This window comes from Rousettus aegyptiacus, unplaced genomic scaffold, assembly GCF_014176215.1.
Source record: "Rousettus aegyptiacus isolate mRouAeg1 unplaced genomic scaffold, mRouAeg1.p scaffold_m13_p_9, whole genome shotgun sequence".
Lineage (NCBI taxonomy): Eukaryota > Metazoa > Chordata > Mammalia > Chiroptera > Pteropodidae > Rousettus > Rousettus aegyptiacus.
The window spans coordinates 22,179,464-22,205,040 of record NW_023416312.1 but is presented as its reverse complement, the minus strand read 5'-3'; the positions used below and the strand labels follow the sequence as shown (position 1 = coordinate 22,205,040).

Below are 25,577 nucleotides of genomic sequence, written 5' to 3'. Positions count from 1 at the left end.
TTTGTTATACCCAACTAGACTAGCATCTCCCCAAAGGCAGAAACAAAGACTTCAGTCTCTTATACATACTGCTCGGGACCAGATTATGCTTCTCATGCCAGATTAAATGGTACTTAAATGTTTAAAATTATTATCTCTTTTGGGCCTTCAAACTAACTTGTGAGGTATTACGAGTCTCACATTAAAGGTAGTATGCAGTATAGATAAAAACAGAAACCAGGTTTTTAATTTCTAGCCTAAGAAGAGATTTATAAATGGGGAATTTAAAAAGTGAGAAGATTTCCAAAACATTTAATTGTCTCATTCATTTATCCAATGAATACCTATTGTGTGCTAGGCATTCTGGTACTCAGGGATAAAAATGAGTCAAAACAGGATATCTGTTAAGAATTTCCATTATCCTTGATATTAGTTGAGTAGAGGACAAATGATGTAAGAGCCACACAGAGCACTCTGAAATGCTCAATCTTTTATCTAAACGCAAATGACAAAAACCCACAACACATGCTTTCCTAATCCCATACAAAGTACCCTCATGTCCCTTTTTTCCATGATAAATGGCTCATAAAATTGTAAGAAAATTTCCATACAATTTACTTTTGAAAATCTGTAGAAGCTACAAGCTTTAAAATAACAGGATAAGTTCTCATTTGAAGACCACAACTGTTTTGTTTGGAGAAGCACAGCAAACATTTAAACACCTCAGGACACAGGAGAAATAAAACATTGCCTATTCAAAATGTATAACAATTTCCACCCTGGATGTGCCCCATCTTGTCTGATCTTGGAAGCTAAGCAGGGTCGGGCCTGGTTAGGACTTGGATGAGAGACCACCTAAGAATATCAGGTGCTATAGGTGTAAAAAAAAGGGAAAAAAAGTAGTATAACAATTGTGCAACAATAATAAAGAAACAAAGTAATCAAAATGTGTAGAACAAAGATAGCAATCCTAGACAGTAGTCCTATCCCAGTAGGCTGGATTCCAAAGAGTAATTAATTGAGAAAATGGGGTATTCCAACAATAAATTCTCTCGTGGAAAAACTTATATGATCAGGTACCTGAAGTTCAACCACTTAAACTAGAGTAGGTGAGACTACTTGGAGAAATTATGGCCATAAAGTCAAATATTTATATTGTATCTTTCTTTGTGTTCTACTGACAGGACTTTATTTAGCAGTCAGGTTTCACCTAGTTAGCATTTCTAGAGTCTGAAAAGACCTGAATCTCTATATAAATCAGGCCACAGGGAGGCAAGAATTTAAAGGTCCAAACACATTAGTTGGGGAATTCTTAAGGTAATTCGTGTTAATTGTCCTACATATTCTGGAAACTATCTCTGAGACATGTGGGGAAAGCTGGGAAGAATTCCATAGAGTGGCACAAAATATTAAGCAGCTTACTTTTTTTTCCCAAATGTCTCTTTGAAACTGACCTAATTCAATCATGTCTAGATAATTCATATTAAGTGGACACAGCCAGTTTTGGACAGTCAAGAAGAGGAGAAAAGAGGGTAATTGCAACCAAGAAAAGAAAGCATGCAACTGGAGAATTAGTACCAAAGAAAAAGGGAAGTATAGGGAGCTAGAAGAGAGGAACAGGATGGGAGATATCTCTTCCCCTTGCTTTACTAGCCACCACTTACAAAGCAAAGTAGACCTCATTTGGTGCCTGCATTATGGGCCCAGTCTCACAGACATATCTGAGGATGGTGAGTTTCTGGGCCATAAGCACAGTATCTGTTCATCTCTCTCATCCACATAAGCTAAGAATGCTTTTGGTTTCAAGTAATGAGCTTAAAATATTGGTTTCATCCCCCCCACACACACAAAATGAGAAATCCAAAATGAGGCAGTTGCCTGTATTAGTTCAGCTACAAAATCAGGTCATTAAGGATTCCTTTCATCCTTTCATCCTAATGGTTTCCTACTTTCAAGATGTGGCTTGTCATTCCTATACAAAATGACCAGGCAGCTCCAGCATAGAATCCCCATTTAAGGCAGAAAGAAGGCATAAGAGATGTGAGTTGTACCTGTTTCTTAATAGAAAAGCAAAAATTGACTTGGAAGTCCTGCCATCAGAACTCTTCTTAGATTTCCTTGATTAGTCAGTGTCGCATCACCACCACTAGCTGCAAAGGATACTGGAAAAGTAAAACAAGTTGGGACTGCATATCCCTGTCCTCTTGGCATTAGAAATGGTCATATGACTAGTATTCATCCATGAAGTGTGGTAAATGACTCCAGGTAAAAGCTGTAAGAGTGAGTGCTTGGTTTGCTACATACCCTCTTCTTTGCATGGACAATGGCAATGTCCCAAATAGTGTCTGCTTTGTAAGTCTGGGTCCTGGTCTGAGGATGCCAATGAAGTAGAGTCCCCAACCATCCTGTTATGGACATATAGCATGAGAGAAAACTAAATCTTTGTTATAATAAGCCACAAAGAATTTGAGGCTGTTATTTCAGCATCACTTAGCCTATGCTGACTGATAAATATACAGCCTAGTTCTTTATCTGGCTCCTATATATCCTTTTTACTTCAGTTTTACTGCTGCTTCCCCAGAGAGGCTTTCTCTGACCACCAAATTTATAGCAGATTTTCATCATATTCTCACTCATAGGACTGTATTCTTTTTCTTCACAGAACATACCATAATTTATAATTCTATCTTTATTGGGCTGTTTTTAACTGGTTTAATGTTTGTTTTGCCAACTCCTCTGTAATCCCCATGAGGGTAAGACTATCTATTTTGTTCAGCTTTGCATTTTAAAGCACATGAAGAGTGGTTGTAACATTATAGTATTTAATTGAATTTTAAAAAGCATAAGTAAAAAAGTTAGCAAGTGACAGGAGAAGAGGGAGGGAGGGAAACTCAACCATGCTACTTACTGGGTATCACTGGGCATTCCATTTAACCTCTCTGAGTCTCAGCTACTTTAACTTCAAAATGAAGATAACGATTCTTTTCCTATCTTCCTCTGAGGGTGTTTGTGAAGGCCAGAGGCAATGAAATATGGTAGTGTGATTTCTGAATTATAGAAGCCTTTACAATATAAAGCTATCATTATTTAAAAGAGAATGAGAAAATTTTAAATGTGCAATGTTGGATCCATTAGGAATAAAGTCAAATTAAAATTGTTTTAAATCGAGATCTAATACACTTTGGAAAAATAATGCAAGCCTGAGAAAACTACAAAATGTTATCAATTACTTTGTTAAAATTTCCAGAACCTTTTACATCTTCCTTAACCTCATTCCTACACTTTTGTTCAGTAAGCAAAATTATGTTGATTCTTGAAAATATTAAAAATCTAACCATCCCTCTAGTTTTTCTTGTCTAAAGAGAAGCAAAGCATATAGGAGATGGATGAAAAATTGTAGTAGAGATAAATATGGCACCAAATAAACTGTTAAAAACTGAAGAATACAAAGAAAAAGAAAAAAAGCTATTGAAGACATTTAATTCCAGCCAACACCAATTCTTCATTTGAGATAAGCTCAGGATGCTCTCACATTTTAAAATATTAGTTTACTCTTTATGTTTCATTGTTGTTACACAGATACATTCATATTAATATGTGAATTCATGACCCATATGTAATTGAAATTTTAAATATTATAAAGATGAATTATCTCGACTGTGGTTGAATGACAGAATCTTGTCATTTCTATATTCTGGTGATATAGTGAACTCATTTTTTTGGTTCCATGGTGTAATGGTTAGCACTCTGGACTCTGAATTCATTTTTTCTAGTCCATCATCAAAAGTGTTCAATAAATTACAAAGACTGCTTGCTTCATCTTTGCATAGATACATTCCTTTCAAATCAGGAATTGCTTGCATCAAAATTCCTGTCACATTTGAGTAGCATTATTTTTCTTTTGTTACCCTGCCTAGTCCCAATTGTACTCAACACTATTTTGCACCAAATAAGATAGGAATTTTAGAATAGAAGCAACTAGGTACTTAGAAGAGGAAGCCAGAGATAACAATTTGAAAAGCATCTTTGATTAACTTATGCCTTTAAATAATCCCCAATCTCATCTACAAGAGCCTATCAAGGCTCAACAGAGAGAATGAACAAGCAAGGACTATATACTAGTGGCCTAGAGCACAGGGCTCTAAAGTCAGACAGCCTGGGTACACATCCTGGCCTTACCACTTATTTCCTTTGAGACTTTAAGAAAATTACTTAATCTCTCTGCCTCTCAAAATATTCCTTCTGTTAAAAAAAATCATAATAGTTACAACCACATAGGTTTAATGTGAGCATTAAGTGTTAAACAAGCTTGATATATAGTAATTGTGGAATAGACAATTCTGGCATGTATCTGCCAATATCTGTTCTACCCTTCTTTATTAGTGGAATGCCTAGCTAGGCTCATGACCACTCAGAATAAATACTATATTTCCCAGTATCCCTTGCAGTTAAATTTTGTCCTGAGACTAAATGTTGGCCAATATGATGTGATCAGAAATGATATAGACAACCTCTAGGTCATACCCCTAACAGGAAAGGGCTTCCATTCCCTTGAACTCTTTAACCTTCCCAGAGGCTGAAATGAAAACAATAGGGTGAACCATCTTGGATTAACAGCCAAACTCTCCAGTTGGTGGAATGACAAAAGTAAAGTAGCTCATATTCATGCTATAAGGGAGCCACCATAACAATATCACAAAGTTGCCAACCAACTGGCACTTTTCCATTTGAGAGAAATGTATTTTCATCTTGTTTAAGCCATTATTATAAGGTGTCTCTGTCACCCACAACCAAGTGTATTTTCCAATAAATACAATAAGAACTTCAATAAATATTAGCTCTTTTTTTTATTATTGTCCTCTTGCAGAGATGTTGCTTCAGGTTCTGCTTCAACCTCTGTGGCAATGCCTGCAAGCTAAATCCTTGTCTAGAGCTAGAGTTTCATATTCTTTTAAGATAGCAAAACCATGGTGACTGATGAAAAATACTGTCAAACCAGAAACAATGAGAGAAAAATCACTTGAAATACTATATGTAGGCAGAATAATGTCACAGCAGCCTGTTGTCAATGACTGCATACCTCCTAACACTCCTGACTTCTGTTTACATCCAGAGGCAATGCCATAAACACTGGTGCTATTTCATATTTGCCTAAGGAAAATCCAGGGGTGACCAGACCTCCTTCCTCTACTCTGAATATAAAAACATTACTTTTTATTTTGATCATAGCTTCTGTGAGCAGAACCTATTCATTATTGAAAACTAACCATCACAACACTTAGCCAAAATACTTACAGGCAGTCTATTTTACACGTCATGCCATTTGACAGTAACCTTTGAGAAAGACATAAAGATTTCCATTTTATAGATAAAAAAGTAAAATCTCAGAAAGGAACCTGCTATGGTTCATGGGGTTATAAAGTGGTGCAGTCAGGAATCATATCCAGAATTTTATATTCCAAGATCCGCACTCTTCCCCAACATCAGGTTTGTCTCCTTGGTTCTCAATCTATTAAAATAGTTTTTTTTTTCTCAGAAAGAACAATGTATTATTAAAGAATGCTATTTCTTTCTTAGTTGTACAAAGCCACGCTGAGGCAACTCAGAGTTATGCTCCAGTAAACATGAAGGGTTTCTTCTGCCCACCCAGCTTCTCTAACCAAATGGCATCTGCCCAAATGGCCTCTTATCACAGAGCCTCTCATGGCAAACATTCCCCAATGGAACTGTTCTTCAACAAATATACCACTCTGGTCCTAATAAACTTTATAAAGCTTTTGATTAGCTTTCAAATCCAATGTTATTAAAAAGAATCAAGACCATCTGAGAACTGGGAGAAAGTTTTGGCTAGGGAGAAAGCCACTTCAGAGAAAGTAATAAGGAACAGGATTGAAAAAACACTTGTCCAGATTAAAAAAAATTGTAAACTGCAAATTTCATGTGTTTAGAAATTGCCTCAAGGAAAGAGGGCATTGCGAAATCTTCATGTCTACAGATGACACCAAACACTTCTTGGTAGCAAAACACTCCACTCGTAGAAATACACCAGATCATCTCACAAAGCCATGTGAACAGACAGGCAACTATTTATTATTAACTATATAGGCATACTTCATATTGTTGTGTTTCACTTTATTGCACTTCACAGATATTTCATTTTTTTACAAGTTAAAAGTAAGACATTCCACCAGCAATATGACTGTGACTCACTTTATTGTGGTGGTCTGAAACCAAACCCTCAGTATCTCCAAGGTATGCCTGTAGTCTCAAAATCATAGCAGAAATTGATCTCATATGTAATTAACCAACCAAGTCCTCCACCTGGAAATACTTTGAAATAACTATCATCTCAATTTCCTGGCCCAACAAGAAACAATGATGTGTTTTACTAATCTAAAATCCAAAGGACATCTTTCTTGAATAAGGAAAAACAGCAGAAAATCCTGTTATGAATATCGTAAATTACTTAGAAAAAGAGGGGAGTGAACAGCCGATTATGTAACTTACGAAGTGTTTCCACTGATAAATATGAAAATATAAAGCACAAAATAATTTAAAAGTTAAAAGAAACAGATTTAGACGATTAAACTATAGTGTTTACAAAAAAGAAAAAGAAAGAGGGGGTGGAGATAGAATCGGTAAAGCAAGTAGGAAAGCTACATTTCTTTAAAAAAAAAACAAAGATAAAGTACTAGACTTCTAAAGATTATTGCTATGACAATGCAGGATAGAAGTGACTTGATGGGAGAAAATTGGGCATTTGTACATAAAAATAGGTAATTTAAAGAAAACATGGTGCCATTAAACATTCTTTAAAATTATTTCTGCTGCTAAAATAAATATGTACTAGTTTTAATTTTTATAAACATATTTTACTTCTAAAATGTCTCTAAATTGAATTTGTGTATACTAACTTATTTTAAATGCAGCAAGGAAGGAGTTATTTGTTCAGCAAAGACAGTTATCAGTACTTAATTTTTCCCATTTTACCTCTTTAAGTATGTTTATAGGGACTCACATTTTTATAGGTAAAGGTTATTATAAAACACATTTTCGGCATTTTTCCTAGTAATCAGTATCAGTATCTCGTACAAGAAATGCCAAGTCACCATTTCTTTGAAATTCATTGAAGATGACTATAAATGTCTTCTTTCTACGCTATGTTTTTTTCTTATATCCTTCACTGAAAATCATCACTGACAATTGCTTTCAGATTCCATAAAAAGGAAGATGAGATTTTTGCTGAGACACAAATCAATCTGAACCATAAGATGTATGATCTTAATTACACCCATTTTTCTCAGATTGCTGTTTTTTTTTCGAGTATTCTTTCTACTCTTTTATACCAATAAAAAAAATGAGCTGGATACATGGCCACCCAGAATAAAGACTACATTTCCCAGTTAAATATACAGGCTCCCTCGTAGCATGTATGGTCATGCGACTACATTATAGCCAATACAATGTAAGCAAGGTCATCTGTGAAACTTTTCAAAACATGCCCTTAAGAGAAGGAAACCTGTCTTTTTTTCTGCACTTTGCCTTTCTCCCAGTTGACTGAAATGAGGACAGTAGGACAAGAGCTGTAGCAGCCATCTTGGACCACCATTAGGTGTAACTAAGACTCTCTCCTTGACCAAACTTTAGACAGGATCCTCTGAGACCTCTTTTTGATTAGATCTTGTCCTTGGGTCCTGTCTTCAGCCTGAATAGTCAAGATTTACTAAGAATTCTGTTAAATTAGTTTAATGAGAATTCCCCGCCCTTGATATCTGATATCTGGCCTGCCCTCAGCAAGAATTCTGATAGGTCAGTTTAGTAAGAATCCCTCTATCATCAATGTCTCCTCTTAGTAATTTTCCATTTATTGACCCTCTCACTGTGCTATAAATCCTCAGCTGTCTTTGCTGTATTGGGAGTTGAGCCTGTTCTCTCTTCCCTATCGCCATACTCCTTTTTTGTTTTCTATATTTTTAATGATAGTCTTGAAATCTATTGCAATAGTCCTAAATAAAGTCTTCCTTACCATTTTAATAGGTAGCAGAATATTTTTAACAGGTATTAGCCCATGTTGAAGATGGCAGAGCAACCAGTTAGAAGGACCAAAGGCCTCTGATGAGTATGGAGCCACCATTATCAGCCCTGGGTTGCTTTCCTCTTAGCTTCATCTAGGTAAAAAAAAGAAACTTCTCTCTTACTTAAGCTATTATTTTGTTTCTCTAACACTCAGATTTGAATTTACCCAAATTTCTACACTACTAAATAGTATGGATACTATTACAGAAGTAGAAAAGAATGCAAATCCTGGCTGTAAAATACTAACTATATATAGAATCAAAAATGTAAATTATTTATATTTTACAGAAAGAATATGTTAATTTGATTTGAGTCCATGTAAAATTGGAGACTTTTCACAATCCAAATAAAATTTTGCTTCTATTAATTGGAAATGAATTCATCTCCATCTCCTATGCATTGCATTCAATAAGCACATAATAAATTTTTGCTGAATCTTGAAAATGTATTTCCCAAATATATGACAAAAGAATTTATATAACATTGAATACTAACACCCAATACTAAATGGATAAACAATGTGAATAAAAATTTCAAAGAGGAAATACAAATGACTAGCAACCCTGTAAAAACACTAATAACCATGTAAGTGCAAATTAACATAGGGCACGACTTTATCAAATTAGTAATTATTTATAACAATACATTTGATGTTAGCAGTGGTATGATGTAATAGTTTAGTGAAGAGGAAATTGACATGACATTTCTGGAGACAATTTTTTAATTCAAAGGAAATGTCTATCAAAATATGAATAATATAATAAAAATTAAGACAGAGGATTTAAGAATAAGGATGTTCCTGTTAATTCAGACAAATAATCAAATATTGCATATCCATGTTGTGAAATCTTACCCAGCCAATAAGAATGATGCTTCCAAAGAATTTTTAATAACATAAAAATAATTTTCATTAAATAAAGTTAAGCAAAACTGAAGGATAGAAAATTACATAAATAATATGGTTCCAATTATATGAAAGTTACCTGTAGTCACAGGAAAATATCAGGAAAGGAATTTAACAAAAGGGGAAACTATCTCTGGAAAGTTCATATTATATGCATTTTCTAATATTCTATAATATACATATTACTTCTATAATTAAAATATATCAAAATATTCTAAGTATTTCTTTGACATAAGGATTTATGATATAAAAAATGTTGTATACATTGATGCCCTTTATAGATTCTTATACATTATTGATTTTACAAAATTATAAAAAATCCTTTGCTGTGTAAGTTTTAATTTTAGACATTTGCAGGAAATGCTTGGAAGTTACATTTAATTACTCTGCAATGAAATAATGATTAGAAAAAACTATTAAATGTCCTCTAAATTTTATTACAGATTTAAATCAATCAAACTCTAACTTCTATTAATATAGGAACAGTCATATAAACTGTTGATATAAAATGGTCACATGCCTGAAGCCTAAAATGTTAGAGGTGTTAGTTTGTTAATGAATTTTTCACTTATATTTCCTTATAAATAAAATGCCTATTTCACCAAGAATGTAGTTGGTATTTGCTTAATATAATCTTCCCTTATAAACTTACCTACCTTTTGCAGAGTGAGTCCTCTTCTCTCATCCTCCCAGCCCCAACATTCTACTCTACAATCATTCAGCCATGTTGTAGATTACATGGGAATTATAGTTCTGTTTCTTCCACTGACAATAAAAGGAACCGAAATGTCCTATGATAGATGACTAGCTAAAGAAGCTGTGGTACATATATACTATGGAATATTATTCAGCCATAAGAAGAGATGAAATACTTCAATTTGTGACAGTGTGGATGGACCTCGAGATAATCATGCTAAGGAAATAAGCCAGACAGAAAAAATTGAAAACCACACGATATCACTTATATGTGGGATATAAACCTAAAAGCAACAAACGAACAGAACAAACAAAGACTCATGAACATAGACTATAGACTATTGGTTACCAGAGGGTGGGGGATGGGGGCAGGTAGATAGGGTAAAGGGGGTCAAATATGTGGTGAAAGAAAGAAATCTAACTATGGATGGTGAACACCACACATACACATGCATGTCTTACTGCTAAATTGTACACCTGAAACTTACTGTAGTTTATTAACCAACGTCACCATAATATTTTTTTAAAAGGAAATGGTAGTGTCCAGACATGAGTGCAAATTAATCTCTGCTATCTTAGGGCCATGTCCTCTACACCAGCAGTCTCCAACCTTTTTGGCACCAGAGACCAGTGCTCCTATGAGAACCTAATACCTGATGATCTGAGGTGGAGCAGAGGCAGTAACACTAATGCTGGGGAACGGCTGCAAATATAGATGAAGATTTACTCACTTGCATGCCCGCCATTCACCTCCTGCGATGTGTCCCTGTTACTAACAGGCCATCGACCAGTATTGGTCCATAGCATGGGGATTGGGAACACCTGCTCTACACCAAATCTGCCTAGACAGTACACAAGGAACACAAGAAAGGGAAAGGGTATGAAAAGGGGAATTTGAAGAAGAATCAAAGAGATAGATTTATTCTCATTCATTCCTACCCCCTTCTCTCGCCCTGCCCATAGGTAACAATTTTACTTATGACTATGGTGACAATATTATTTCAAACAAACAAACAAAAAGATCTGGCAATTATATCTATTTGGACAATCTGGCTTTCGAAATGTCCCCAAATATCAGGTATTAGTGGCCCTGTGCCTAAAGTGAGCCCTACAAGAATTACTTGGAGGAAAATGCTGTAAAATCAAAATTTAGGTTAGCTTCCCAATGTGTGTATAGGTCTGTGGTGGGAAAAACCCTAAGGTTTTAAATTTGTTTAAGGCAAAGCCAGATTTTTTTTTCCATTTCTCTGTGACTCTTTTAGAGTATGAGTTCTATTAGGGAGCCAGTGTGTTCATGCTGGGAGTTTCTATTAATCCATTAAGACACTCTGTGGCAATTTTACAAGGATTAAAACAAAATGTTTAACAAACCAGAAGCCCACTACAATAGTTCTCCTGGTGTTTTATGGTGACAGTGAGTCTTTAAGCTTTTGAGAAGGTCAAACTAATTTTGTTCTTAGTGGTAGTGATAAGATTTGGAAAAACAAACAGCCCCACACATCAAATATTTGTAGAGTATTAAGAGGGAAGGCATTTACTGGCCTCCCTAACTTCCAGGCTGAATATATAATTCTTCAACTCATTTATCTATTTGAACCAACTATTTACCTTATTTGCAGGATTCCAAATAGCTTATTTGAATATACTGTCCACTTCTGTTTCTTCCTCCTCTTTCCTCCCTCCCCCTGCTCTAAAATGATGGAGTTGACTACATAAAAACAAAGCCACAAGGTGAATGGAAGTTTCCAGGCTGGGATCTGTGGTCTCTTGATGATACCACAGATCTGGCTTGCTGAGTGGCCCATCAGCTGAGCCAGTTCTGTGGAACAAAACAGAAAACACTTGCACTTTGGTTTTCAGCAGGAAGAGAACAGTATAAGGAATTCTCGTCAGCTTTTATTGGGCAAAAGCAATGCTTCACTAAATGTCATAGTAACTTTGGATAGTGTTATACAGCTTATAGGTCAGAACTGTCAGTAAATACCAGCCTAAAGAAATGTTTTCCACTTTGTTCCATTTTTCTGAAAGCTATTAGTAAGGCTGTGTGTGGGCTTTCATCAGAGTGTGAATAGTACACTTATTGCATGAGCATCACAGCAGAGAAGAAAGGGAAGCAATATGGAGAGAACCTTAGCTCTAATGTTTACCAGCTGAACAAATTATTTAATCTAAATTTATTTTAGTTGTCACAGCTATAGTACATTTTAATAGCACATACCTCAGGGATGACATGGGGATTAAATGAAGATACATTTGTGAATTGAGTAATACATTCTCTGGTGTGAGGTATACATTGGATAGTTTACCATCTCTTTTTTCTGCCTCCCTTCACTCCCCACCAAAAGGTCAGATATGTCACTCAGAAGTTAAGAGTGACCTAAGAGTTGAGTGTGAGCTCTGGAGTCAGTCTGTGGGAATATAAATCGCAGTTCTGCCACTTACTAGCTGTGCAAGTTATTTGGACTAGTTATTTAACTGTACACTTCAGTTTTCCTATCTATGGGGGGATATTAATAATTTTCTCCTCATAGGAAAGATTAATTTGTAATTTTTCCCTTGTAATTTACAGAACCCTCTATGATTTCTTGGTATTTTCTATTCTTCCAGGTTAATTTTTCTGTTCTTCTACAGAGGCAATGAAACACATTTAAGCTATTCCAACACATGAGCCACTACAGATTGGGCAAGGCATAAATATCCCCTGAGATGGCAGGACTCTGGAGAATCTAACCTCCCAGACAGAAGCCTATGCTCTATCTCTGATAGTTGACTGTTTCTAGTTCAACTCTATCCTATATCTTGGACTATAAATGTCCTGCTTCTCCCTGAGAAGGCTTATCAAGCTTTCGGGTTATATGTGGCTATTCTTAAGGATGGAAACTACCAAGATGGTGTTTTCAACACCAAAGGTCAGCAAACTATAGCCCTTGGGTCAAATCCAACCCACTCCCTGTTTTTGTTAATAAAGTTTTTATTTACTTTTTATCCTTTTACTGTTAAATTTGAAGTGAGTTTCTTACAGATAACATTTAGTTGGGTCATTTTTTTTTAATTGGAACATGAGCCATACCCATTTCCCTACATATTGTCTATTTCTTCTTTCATACTACAATGGCAGAGTGAAGTAATCATAACAGGGAATATATGCCCTGTAGAGCTTAAACTATTTACTATATGGTCCTTTACTACAAAGTTTGCTGACCCCTGGTCTACAACATGGATAAAGCCTGATCCATAACTACAAATGTCTTTATGTTTATGGACCCAACAAGCATTAGATTGTGTCTCTTCTCACCTCCATTATTCTATTCTGACAATAAATACATAGCATTTGGCCAATAGAAAGTATTCAACAAATGTTGATTACTTCTGACTCTTGGGGACAGTGGGATGCTCGTGTCTGCATGTAACAGAAAATCTGATTCAAACTGCTATAAATAATGCAGACATATATTATATTGCTTAAAGAAGAAGTCCAGAAGTATGGCCAGTTCTTATATATCAGGATGCTGACAACAATTCACTGCCTCTCTTTTGGCTCAGCTTCATTGTTATGCTGGCTTTCAAATTTGACAACAATCAGGATTACATATTTCATTGAACAGGTCCTTCCATGTGAGCATTCCACAAATTAGGGCTATTGTCTAAATGGGTCATCTTTAGTTTCATGTCCACTTCCAGACTAATAATGGTTGCCAGAGATATCCCAGTCAAGGGGTGACTGATTATTTAAAAATCCATTGCTGAAGCTGAGCAAAACTGAGATTTAGATAGTGAGGAAGAAAAGAGAAATGTATGCTATAAAGCAATCAATAGTGTTTTCCATTAGAAATCCAAAAATAGGTGATAAAGAGAATGTTAAGTCTAAATATGTTCTCAGGTATTGTAGTCAAATGGAAATTACATCCTCTTTGAATGAAGCCCACAGATGAACTGCTGAAATGAACAGTCTTTTATAAGATAATTTCTTACACAAGGCAATACCACAATGTAGACATTTAGTAGTATTTGTATTCAGCCACAGAAGGTCAAGTAGAGTTAGAATTTGTTAATGAGATTTTGGGGGGAGTAGATACTATGATCCATGTACTTCTTTATGTTAAGCTCAGTTCTTCCAAAGTTAGAAACATCTAAGGTGCAAAATGACCAACAAAGATGTTTATTTTGTGCTTCCAACTAGTCCACCTGCAATCACTGTTATCACAACTTTTGCATCAGTTCTTCCCTCTATTCATTGCATTAAAACCATCAATAAATCTAAGTGATCTGTTCTTCAGAGAGAACATTTAAAATACTCTTACTCTCTAATAGTCAAAATCTCTGTCTAGGTATCTCCGACTACCTCTTCCTACTTGGACTGAAGGAAAAAATATATTTGAGCCTTTTGGATGAACCTATAATGCTCTGATAATAGGCAGATCCCTCTCCCAGTCTATAGTTCATGCCTTGAGGTAATTATTAGGCTTCTCATGTGACTCTGAGTGCAGAGCACCTTTAGGAGCACCCAGAGATCAGTCTCACTTTAATTACTGCCATACTTCAGTGGCTATGTGGACTGTGGAGCAGGGTTGGGTGATAAGTCTCTGAAATGTTGATTTATTAAAACTCTTACACTCTCCCATTGTTCTATTTTCTTTATCTCTAAGGAAAACCTACTCAAGCAAAGAAATACACAAACAGTAAATCTAATGCTCCCCAAACTCCCATTTACTTTCTAGATCAGTTTCTTCTTTGTCATCATTATAATGCATTAAAAAAGTTTATTTGGTTTCCATTCCCTTCTGAAACTTATTAGGAGAATCTAAAGATGATTTTTATGGTTCATGGTAAACAAATGAAACACAGTTGGCATATATTTGCCAATATCAAAATCCTTTTCACATTTCTTGGCTAAGCTCAACTATGACCTCTTCTTTGAAACCATTCCTTCCATTTCTATCTTATATATTATTCATAATTAATTACATCTTCCTCTAGTTTCCCAAAAAATATCAGCCTATATCTCTATAGCATGGTGAAAACAATTATTATAATAGCTAGTACAAAGTTTACTGTCACAATAAAATCTACTACACCGTAAATACCTTGTGTTGATGATTAGGGAGGATATCGAGAAAAAAGGACTAAGTTCTCTGTCTTATCTGGCAAATTTTCTGGTCAGGTTTTCCAGAAGCTAACTCTGAGATGTAGATTTGTGTACAAGGAGGTGAGGCAGGAAAGGGAATGGAAGAGGGGCTAAGCAAGTATGAAGTCCGGCCTCACATATGATCCCATAAGGAGCTCTGAAGCAGAAGCTGCACTGCAGTCTGTCTGACCTTGAGGCAAAGTGTTTCTGCACCTTTTGGCCATCGGCTTTGGCTGCCCATTAGGGACATAAATTCACCTTTACCTGACACTTGTGGTTCTTTAATCCTATGGGTAACTCCTGCCGCCCAAAGGCAGTCCTCTTAAAAAGTTAGTAGGTGCTAGCCCTTTGAAGTAAAGCATGTGGAAACTAGGAGATGGGAGCATAGATCCAACAAAGGATACCAGAGGATCTGAATGGAGCACCAATAGCGGTCACTACAACTGATAAATCAAGAGCCATGCAAACCAGCAATAGGGCTAATGATTATACCCAGGATTATTGAGTACTTACTGTATGTCAGCATTGCTCTAAGCTCTTGATAATAGCTTGTTTAATCCTTACAACAACCTTATGAGGTAGTTAATATTATTATTTCTGTTTTGTCGAATGAGGAAACTAGATTTATCTAAGGAAGTAACTTGTCTAAGGTGACACAAAGATTCCATGGTGTGACTAAGATTTTAATCAACAAGTGTGGGTGTGTGTGATTCAACAGCATGCATTCTAAATACCATGCCATTGACTTTGATGTGGCTTTTCAATACAAAAGGCTGTTAAGAGTGGCAGAGCCTGAGTCATCTGGCCTGGGATCATGCCTTGGTAGCTCAGAACAAAACAAGACAACATATCTAACACAGTGTAGAAAAAATACTCAAATCCTCAAAAAGGTTTAAATAGCCAGAAAATCAACAACTTTATCCTTCGTAGCTATTTTGTATATTATACTATTTGGCTAAATTTCTTTACAGAGAATAAGGAAAGAAGGCAAGGGAAGAAAAATAGAGCAAAAGGAAGAAGGAGGATAATACATTATGACTAAAAGATATTGAGAATGACAGAAAAAAAATATTCTGAACGAAAGCCTATTCATTGTACTTCAGTGTTTCCTGGAATCTGATTATTAAACTTTTTGCTGAAGAGAGTGAATTTTAATTCTTTTGAGAATGTCATGAATAACTGGTTAGCAGCTTGCCCCCCATAAACCATATAACTTTTTGTAGCACATTAGAAAATTTAGTCACTTTTATATACAGATGTCAAATTATAATGTACACTTGAAAATTATATAACTGTATTAACCAATGTTACCCCAATAAACTTAAAGAAAAAATTAAAATTTAAAAATTTTTTAAAAAGGGAATCTGAGGACAATAATCATAAGCGAAAAAAGAAAATTTAGCCATTTTTAATGACTGGAATACCAATGCCAAAAATATTATTTCTTATTTCTTTAAAATCATTAACTGCCTTTTGTTGCCACTTGAATTGTAGGAATAGTAAAAGTACAATAATTTTTTAAAAAGTCATTGTTTCTTTAAGATTGACTAAATATCTTAGAATGATGGAAATGAAAATTCTGGGCTCTAAACTATGAAATAAGCATTTATCAAGAATATTTCAATGTATTTCCAATTCTAAAGATCCTAGTTCCTTCAGGTACTTTGAATATTTTTGTAACATGTTAAGATAATCTTATGACAAGTTTTCTCCCCACGAAAAATAAACATAACTTTCTGATTTTGGTTTTGAGTAACATACAAGACACTAAAGCTACATGTTTCATAGCAGGCACTGACTGAAGAGGCAACTCCATTTATTTCTACTCCTCTATTCATAGGTGAGATGTAATAATCAAATATATTTAACAAGCAAAACATGACAGACAGCAACCAATCACAATGAATGCAGCAACCAATCAGAATGATGCTATGACCATGCAGAACAGATGATACAACCAATCATAATGGATGCTGGCTGAAACATAGGTGAGGTCATAACTGGGGATCCAGCTAAATATCAACCATGCTTACGATTGATGTGAAACTCAATCGTACCCATATTATTCAACTTCCCTCACAGAGAAACTTATTTCAAGATATTCAGGTGATTTCTGAGGGTACTATGGTTACTTTTCACTCTCCAGAGCCCCTTACTCTTCTCCCAGCTACAGTGGAGGCAAATTCTCAGTAAGACTGACCTGAGGATGGCATTATAAATAAATAATAGCTAAGATTTATTGTACACTTAGTTACCAGGCCCTGCCCATGTATTATCTTCCTTAATTCTTGCAATAACCCTATGAGTTAGCTTCTATTATTACCCTTGTTTTATTGAAGAGGGAACAAAGGCATAGAGAAGTTGAGTAACTTACTCAAGGTCACACAATTAACACATATTAGAGCTGGTACTAAAACCTGGGAAGTCCTTCCACTTAGCTACTACTAGGTATGATGTTATTACCAAATGGACATTCTCATCACCACTATATTATTAGCTCGATTCCATTCTTCCATCTAACTAAATAATAAAGCACCAAAGATGTTTTCTAATATTTGATCTATTGCTGGGAACCTATGCAGTCACTGACCAATATTTGTCTCCAAAGTGGTTGCAATTGCTCCATTTCTGATCTAAATTGCTTCAAACAAACAGCAGTCAAGGAGGGCAGAAAAGATCAAAGAATATTACCTTATTCTCTTGTCTTCCACTTTTTTCAAATATTCATCTCTCTTTAAGACTCCCAGAATAATTTCCTTTTCATGATCTAATAAAAATGATAGGTTGATGAACTCTGAGTTCTTCGACATGGTATTTCAGCAGCAGCTCCAAGTAGCAGTGGTTGAATCTTCCAGGTGAATTGATATCCCAATTCTTAAGGCCCTCTTCAACAACCCAGAGGCACTCAGTTTTTTGATGTAGAGTGTTTTTATAAGGTCTCTGAAGAACTACCAATGGTAGTTAGGTGTTCATCCGGGCTACACAGAAAACAGGATCCACTGGGATTACAGTCCAAGAAAGTCATTATTGTTTTAACTGAAAAAGCTCTCCAAAGCCTTTGCTGTGGTGTACAGAGGTGGCAGCTGAGTTTCACTAATGATGCTCATCATTAATCTTTCAGAAAGCTATAGGGCAGGAATCAGATCTGCTGGGGCAGAACCCAGAAAACACTGAAAAGGTGGAGAAAACAAAGAAGAGAAAAATTCATTAGGTCATTTTCCCACTGCACTTGTAAGAGTGTCTAATTGTTTACAGTGATATATTTAACATAAAAAATAAATTTTAATCCATATTGTGTTTATTACCATGAAATGTTATTTATATTTAGTTGATTCGAGGTTCTCTATGCAAATTCAGTTTCTTCCCTTACAATTAGCTTCCTCTGCCAGCCAGCTCCCATACCATACTTGCGGCTGACCCATGGGTGAATCGGGTCACCACCTGGGGACACTAAATGCACAGTCTGGACTGTCCATGATAGGACCAGTCCCTTAAGTGGCTCGCACCTCCTCCCACTTCCTTCTCACAAGTAAAACCACTGCATAAAAAGCACTGCTAGCAAAACAAACATGAACAAGTGCTATATATATATCAACCTGAATATACCTCACAAACATCATGATGAATGAAAATCTAAAGTTACAGAAAAATTCATGCAGAATGACAGTATACATACATATACACACACACATACTTCATATATATATATATCCTTCATACACATACTCACACATGTATATATAAAGGAAATAACTTTAACATTGTATCTAATTAAGGAATTCATATATCTGTAGTATAAATACAGAAATTTAGAGAGATGTGCTTATAGAACACAAGAACTTCAACTATATTGAGTAATGTTTTATTCTCAAGATGGGGGTTTATATCTCATGATTTAAATGGTTTGTGAATTGTTCTAGGTATGTAATATATACTGCAAAACAGATGTTCTAAAACTACTCCCTTGTCAACATCAGAAGCTCATAAAGCCCTGCCCCTCATATTACCTCTTGAGCACATACTTTCATTGGCTTTGTACCTGGATTCTTTCTGTACATTCCCTTAAGAACAATGACTCTTAGAATGATCTACCAGGTTTTGTGATTTGGCATCATCCCATGACACTGTCCCTCAGCTTCCTCCTAGGTCTATGAACTACAATCTATTTGCAAGTTACACTTGGTTTGCTTGGTTCTATCCAGGTTTCTAAGCATAACTAGATACTAACTTAGAAGCTGTTTAAGGGCTTCCCAGCAACCATAAGGTTAGGCTAACCTTAAAATCTCAGGAGATCTGAAAGCATAGGGTCTTGTCAAGAGCCTCAAACTTTCCAAAGTCCCCACGTGTCTGTTCTATACATTGTACACCAAACCAGAACTTTGCTGAAATGACTCAGAATTGAACTGTTTCCTATAGACCAAGAGTAAGCTCCCTCTGAGAAAACTGCCCTGGTTAGTCCAGACTTTCTAGATTTACTTCAGGATTTTTCTCCATCTCCAAAGTCCTAGAGGCAGAAGGGATCAAGGACTCTAAGGTTGACATGAACAGGAAGCAAGATGATGAAAAACAAAAGAGATTATTCAGAGGGATTAAGGGTCTGGTTTTTACATCACTGTCAACTGTGGTCTCCTCAGATAAAGAACACACAGATTTTTTCATCCCTGTGTGTCTCATCACGTTTCATGCTGATATGGGAAAACCACTTGGTAACTCAATAAATGAGCATGTTATCATTACAGTCAGGTTTACTTAAGACATATTTTATATTTGAAATATCAAATTTAGAATGTCCCAACTGTTTTATAGAGTCATATTTAGAAATTATTCAAGAGATTAGGAGCCAGAAAAATACTTGACCGAAGCTTCCGGTCATCCTGACCTTGGGATGTAAATGTAAGCTGGCCCTCTAAAAATACAAGAGTCTGCCCTGTAAGGAGAATAAAGGGAGGTAGTAACACCATGGGGGTAGCAAATGTGACAGAGAAGATGGGAAATCAAGCAAAGATATAAGAGAAATAAAATTACCCTGTGAGAGTTTAACAAAATTAGCCCCAAATGGATTTTTGCTCATCTGTACCAGAACTGCTAGAGCTGATTTGTAAATAAGTGGCCAAGTAGATCGGAAGTAGCCAAAACCTTATTAAGAAAAACAGGATGCTTCCTCTAGGAGGCAGGACTAGACTGTGATTATAATTTGTAAGATGGTCTCTAACTTATAATAAAACAGTCCTCCTGGAATAATACAGGGTGGAGAAGAGGAGACAGTGAGTCTGGGGATAGATAAAAGAGATCTAAGAAGCTAGATGACAATAATTCCCATCCAGACTCTAACCAGAGGAGAAACACTCAGGCCTCAAAATGAAAATAACCTGTTTATTCCCTGTAGCACACCTTCCACTTGGGTGATGGGGCCTGAGTCTAGCAAATTTTCATGACATTAATCACACAAATCATACAACTATTTTCTCTTGCTGGAATTTCACTTCCTCCTGGAAAACTCTTGATTGTAAGTTGGCTTTCCATAAAGCTTTCTCTTCAGGGAGTGAATTCCAGGTCCTGTCAGTGAAACTCTCCATGTTTGGTTTAGTTTGAACCTGTGTCTTAGCTGGTCTCTGTATGCTGATTGAATCAAATTTCTGAGCATTTGGAGGACCTGCATCTGGGTTGTGATGAATTCACCTAAGTATGTACTGTTTTTGATGCCTGTTTTCAGCTAGTTTACAGGAACCTCCTAGAGAATCCCGTACTCACTATACACTTTAATTAAATGAAAAATGAATGAGTAAAAATAATGAGTACATTTTATCTAGAGTCAATTCTCATTATTTTAGTTAAGTGTACCCAGTGAACACTGAACCGATTTAAAGGAAGAAATTCAGTTTTACTTTATTCTTTAATATTTTCACTTATATAGGTAACTCTCCTTAAATATTATAGATGTGGATTTGTCCCTTTGTCCAGTAGCCTTGCCAAATTGAGCCCAAATATTTAAAAAGATGACAAGATGATTTGTACATCATTCTACTGCCTTTCGGCATAGATAGCTTTGGGCAGGTCACTAACTCCGAGCATCAGAAAAGAGGCAATAATCAAAAATTCTCAAATGATCACACAGCATCACAAGCTTTTTAAAAAGCTTTTGTTTTGAGTAGTAATAGACACTTAAAATAATAGGGTTGATATTTTAATCAAAGAGAGGGTATATCTAAATATATCTCATGAAGGGGTACTTGAAATGCAGCTTTAAAAATGAAACATTTCTGGACGTGCTTAGGATGAAATTAGTAAGAATAAAATTAATTTCCTCCTTGTCTGTTACTGTGTGACAACACAACAGGTAGATTTTTGGCACACTTAAAGGAATGTTTAGGAGGCTTAGAATACAAGCTAAAAGGCATATTGCAAAATTATCTTGGGGGTTCCTTTCAAATAGATAAGCAGACAAGAATCCACATGACTGCCAAAAGATAAGAGCTGCCATAGAGATAAAGATATTTTGGGGAGAGAAATAAATAGTTCTTTCACTATGAACCCAAAGCTGAAAGACTCAAGGACAGATGCTATGGAACCGCAGGGATTGATTTTTCAATAGAGCAGTTTCTTCTCAGATGGGCAACTCTGTGTGGCACATGCCACAAGAGTTCAGTAGTTGAATTTTTTAAAGAAAATTAAAGTGGTATTGATCCTCTGAACAATAATACAAAGAACAATTAACAATACCATCAGCTTTTATCAGCTTCATAATGATGTTCCATGAGCAGCATCCCCAAAATGTTCCACAATCTTAACAGCCAACACATACAAATGCAACTAACCCTTATGTCCCTCTTATAATAAAATGAACTGTAACACCCCCATTATAGAGATGAGAAAATTGAGGTGTAGAGAATTAACATGTCCAAAGTTACCCATTTAGTAACTCAGAGTACTTTGGTTTCAGGGATGCTGGTTCTAACCATTAGATATGACCGCCTCTCAGTATCCCCATGGAACAACAGCATCCCACAAACTGTTATAAGATACAAAATCTTTAAAAGTTCTTTGGGCCAACAAAGTTTTGAATATGTGGAGTGAAGCCAAACTAAATATTTTTTCTTCTACAGAACTTCTGAGACTTTAATGCTCTAATGTTTACTGTGAATTGTCACAGAACCTCTAGTTTGGAATATGACAGTTAACATTATTGATTCTTATCCTGGCATCATGTACTTTGATGTTTTTAAAGAGGATACTCACTATCTTAAAAATATCTGGTTAGAAGGAAACCTAAATAAATTCAAGAGAAAAGATTTGAAACAAAAATTAGACAATATACTTATATCATATTTAACCTCCAAATGCTTTTTAACTACCAAGACCTACAAAATTCTATATTGCTCCCCAATAGTTTCACAGAATAGACCATATATAAATTTAAAGTATCTGTACAAAGGAAGCCACTGCAAATAAAACTAAAAGAAACAAGAGATAGATTGGGAAAATAAGATTGTTTCATAAAAATCAGGAAAAAGATTACTATCTAGAAAACATAAAAGCTCTTATAAGTTATAAGAAAGTAAATCATTAAGGGGAAAAAAATAAGAAAAGTCAATTCACAACCAATTCACGTAAACATGAAAAGATGCTCACTTAGCTCACTAGTTATGTGACTGCAAATTACAACAAGGAGAAAAATTCTTAGCTTTCCATTAGATTATGAAATGTAAAAAAAAAATCTGTATCATCCAGTGTTTGGTGAAGGTGTGTAGAAGTGGGCATACTCATCCATTAGTGGAAGTGGAAATAAGTTCAACCCTTAGTTGAAAGAGAATTCTCCATAGGTTTCTTTCATATCTACATATCTTCCAAGAATGTCTGTTTAGTGACCAGCTTTGAAAGATACACTGTCTGTCTCTGGAGCAAAGGGCAGATTTGTTTACTGCTTAGTAAAACAAAAGTTTCTCTCCAGGGCAGAAGGCAGATGTGCTTACAATCCACTGTGAAAAAGTCTGGGTTCCTTAAATTCAGGGTTCCTCAGCTGTTATGAAAGTCCTCTCATGCCCAATTTCCGCCTGGGTTCTTGGGGACAAAGGAAACCAATGCAAGCATGAAGCTCATGAGACTTGCTGTGCTGTGAGTAATAAAGTCCATAGTATCTGACCCAGGTGTCTTCAACTATCACATATAAAACCGTGGCAGACCTACTTGTTATATTGAAAGTAAAATCTCAGAGCTTTTATAGTTCTTGTAAGTTCATGATCACTAATTATTTTTTAATTAAGTTTATTGGTGTAACATTGGTTAGTACAAGTATATAATTTTCAGGTGTACATTATATTTCGACATCTGTATATTCTATTGTGTTTACCACCCAAAGTCCAGTTTCCTTCAGGAACCATATATTTGATCCTGTTTACCCACTTTGCCCTACCCTGACCCCCCCCTATATTTGACCCCCTTTATCCTGTCTACCTCTCCCCTCCTCCCCCACCCCCTACCCTCTGGTAACCACTAATCTATAGTCTATGTCCATGAGTCTCTGTTTGTTTGTCCTGTTCATTTGTTGTTTTAGGTTTATATGCCACATATAAGTGATATGTGATTTTCACCTTTTTCTGTCTGGCTTATTTCGCTTAGCATGATTAACTCAAGGTACATCCATGTTGTCCCAAATGGCAGTATTTCATCTCTTCTTATGCCTGACAAATATTCCATTGTATATATGCTTCTTTATACATTCATCTATTGTAGGACACTTTGGTTGCTTCCATGTCCTGGCCACTGTGAATAATGCTGCTATGAACACTGGTGTGCAAATAGCTTTTCGGATGTCTGTTTTCAAGTCTTTGGGGTAAATAAATACCCAGTATAAGGATTGCTGGATCATATGGTAGATCAATTCTTAGTTTTTTGAGGAAACTCCATACTGTTTTCCATAGTGGGTGTACCAATTTGCAGTCCCACCAACAGTGTACAAGAGTTCCTTTTTCTCTGCATCCTCTCCAACATTTGTTATTACTTGTCCCATTAATTATAGCTATTCTGACAGGTGTGAAATGGTATCTCATTGTGCTTTTGATTTACATTTCCCTAAAAGCTAGTGATGTTGAGCATCTTTTAAAATATTTGTTGGCCATTTGTCCTCTAGGGAAAAGTGTCTGTTCAGGTCCTCTGCCCATTTTTTGATTGAATAGTTTGGTTTTTTGTTGTTCCTGAGTCATATGAGTTCTTTGTATATTTTGTATATTAGGTCCTTATCGGAGGTATTGCTTGCAAATATATTTTCCCATTCGGATGGTTCTCTCTTTACCTTGTTGATGATTTCTTTTGTTGAGCAGGAGCTTTTTAGTTTGATGCAGTCCCATTCATTTATTTTAGCTTTTACTTCCCTTGCTTTTGAAATCAAATTCATAAAATCCTCTTTAAGTCCAAGGTCCTTGAATTTAGTTGCTATGTTTTCTTCTATGCATTTTATTGGTTCAGGTCTTACATTCAGGTCCTTAATCTATTTTGAGTTAATTTTAGTGTGTGGTGATAGACAACAGTCTAGTTTCATACTTTGCAGGTGGCTTTCCAGTTTTCCAAGCACCATTTATTAAAGAGCCTTTCTTTTCTCCAATGTATGTTTTTGGCTTTTTTGTTGAAAATTATTTGCCCATATAAGTATGGGTTTCTTATGGACTCTCGATTCTGTTCCACTGGTCTGTGTGTTTGTTTTGCTGCTAATACCATGCCGTTTTGATTACTGTTGTTTTGTAGTATACTTTTAAGTTGGGCAGAGTGATGCTTCCAGCCTTATTCTTTTCTCAGGATGGTTTTGCCAATTCACGGTCTTTTGTGCTTCCATACAAATCTGATAACTTTTTGTTACATTTCTTTAAAAAATGCTGATGGGATTCTGATGGGGATTGCATTAACTCTGTATAATACTTTAGGTAATATGGTCATTTTAACTATGTTGAGTCTTCCAATCTAAGAATATGGAATATCTTTCCATTTCTTTGTATCTTCTTTGAATTTCATTATATAGGTCCTTTATATGTTTCATTAAATTTATTCCTAGGTATTTTACTCTTTTTGTTGCAATTGCAAAAGTAATTATTTTTTCCACTTCTTTTTCTGACACTTCATTATTATAATGTAAGAAAGCTATGGATTTTTGAACTTTGATTTTGTATGCAGAGACTTTACCGTATTTGCTTATTGTTTCTAGTAGTGTTCTTGTGGAGTCTTTAGGGTTTTCTATATAATAATGTCATCTGCAAATAGTTCTTGTCACCCTTTTTAGAGGATTAGTTGAGTCTTTCAAAATTGGACAAAGGATACAAAATTTCAGTTATGCTAAATAAGTAAATCCTAGACATATACTGTACAGCATAGTGCCCATAGTTAATGATACTGTGCTGTATACTTAAAATGTTGCTAAGTATCCTTATTAATAAATAAGGCAGGAGGAAACTTTTGGAGGTGATAGATGTTTATGATACTGATTGAGGTCATGCTTTCATGGGTATATACTTACTTCCAAACTCATTAAGTTGTATACATTAAATACATACAGTTTTGTATGTCAATCGTACCTTGATAAAGTTTTTAAAATTAAGATATACATGTTTTGACCACTTTTAAGAATCTATCTTACCTGTGTAGATACTTGAAGGCAATGTATAGATATTCATTTTAGTATAATTATCAAGGGTGAAAATTTTGAAATATCCTAAGTTACAGTAATACCATGGTGCTATATTAAAATAATGTATTTAAAAATATGTATTGACACGTGAATACCTAATTTACATTGTTAGTTGAAAGTAGGAA

At 35.4% G+C, this 25,577-nt stretch overlaps 1 protein-coding gene across 2 annotated transcripts in view; it reads right to left on the bottom strand.

Annotated features, from left to right (window-relative positions):
- Positions 1-25,577, bottom strand: part of SYTL5 (synaptotagmin like 5) — a 127,813-nt gene that overhangs the window by 83,485 nt on the left and 18,751 nt on the right. For both annotated transcript variants that reach the window (XM_016152971.2, XM_016152990.2), the window contains exon 2: positions 17,472-17,950. In XM_016152971.2, coding sequence (XP_016008457.2) covers positions 17,472-17,590 — 119 coding nt within the window. In that variant the 5' untranslated portion in view covers positions 17,591-17,950. The remainder of the gene's footprint in view (positions 1-17,471; positions 17,951-25,577) is intronic.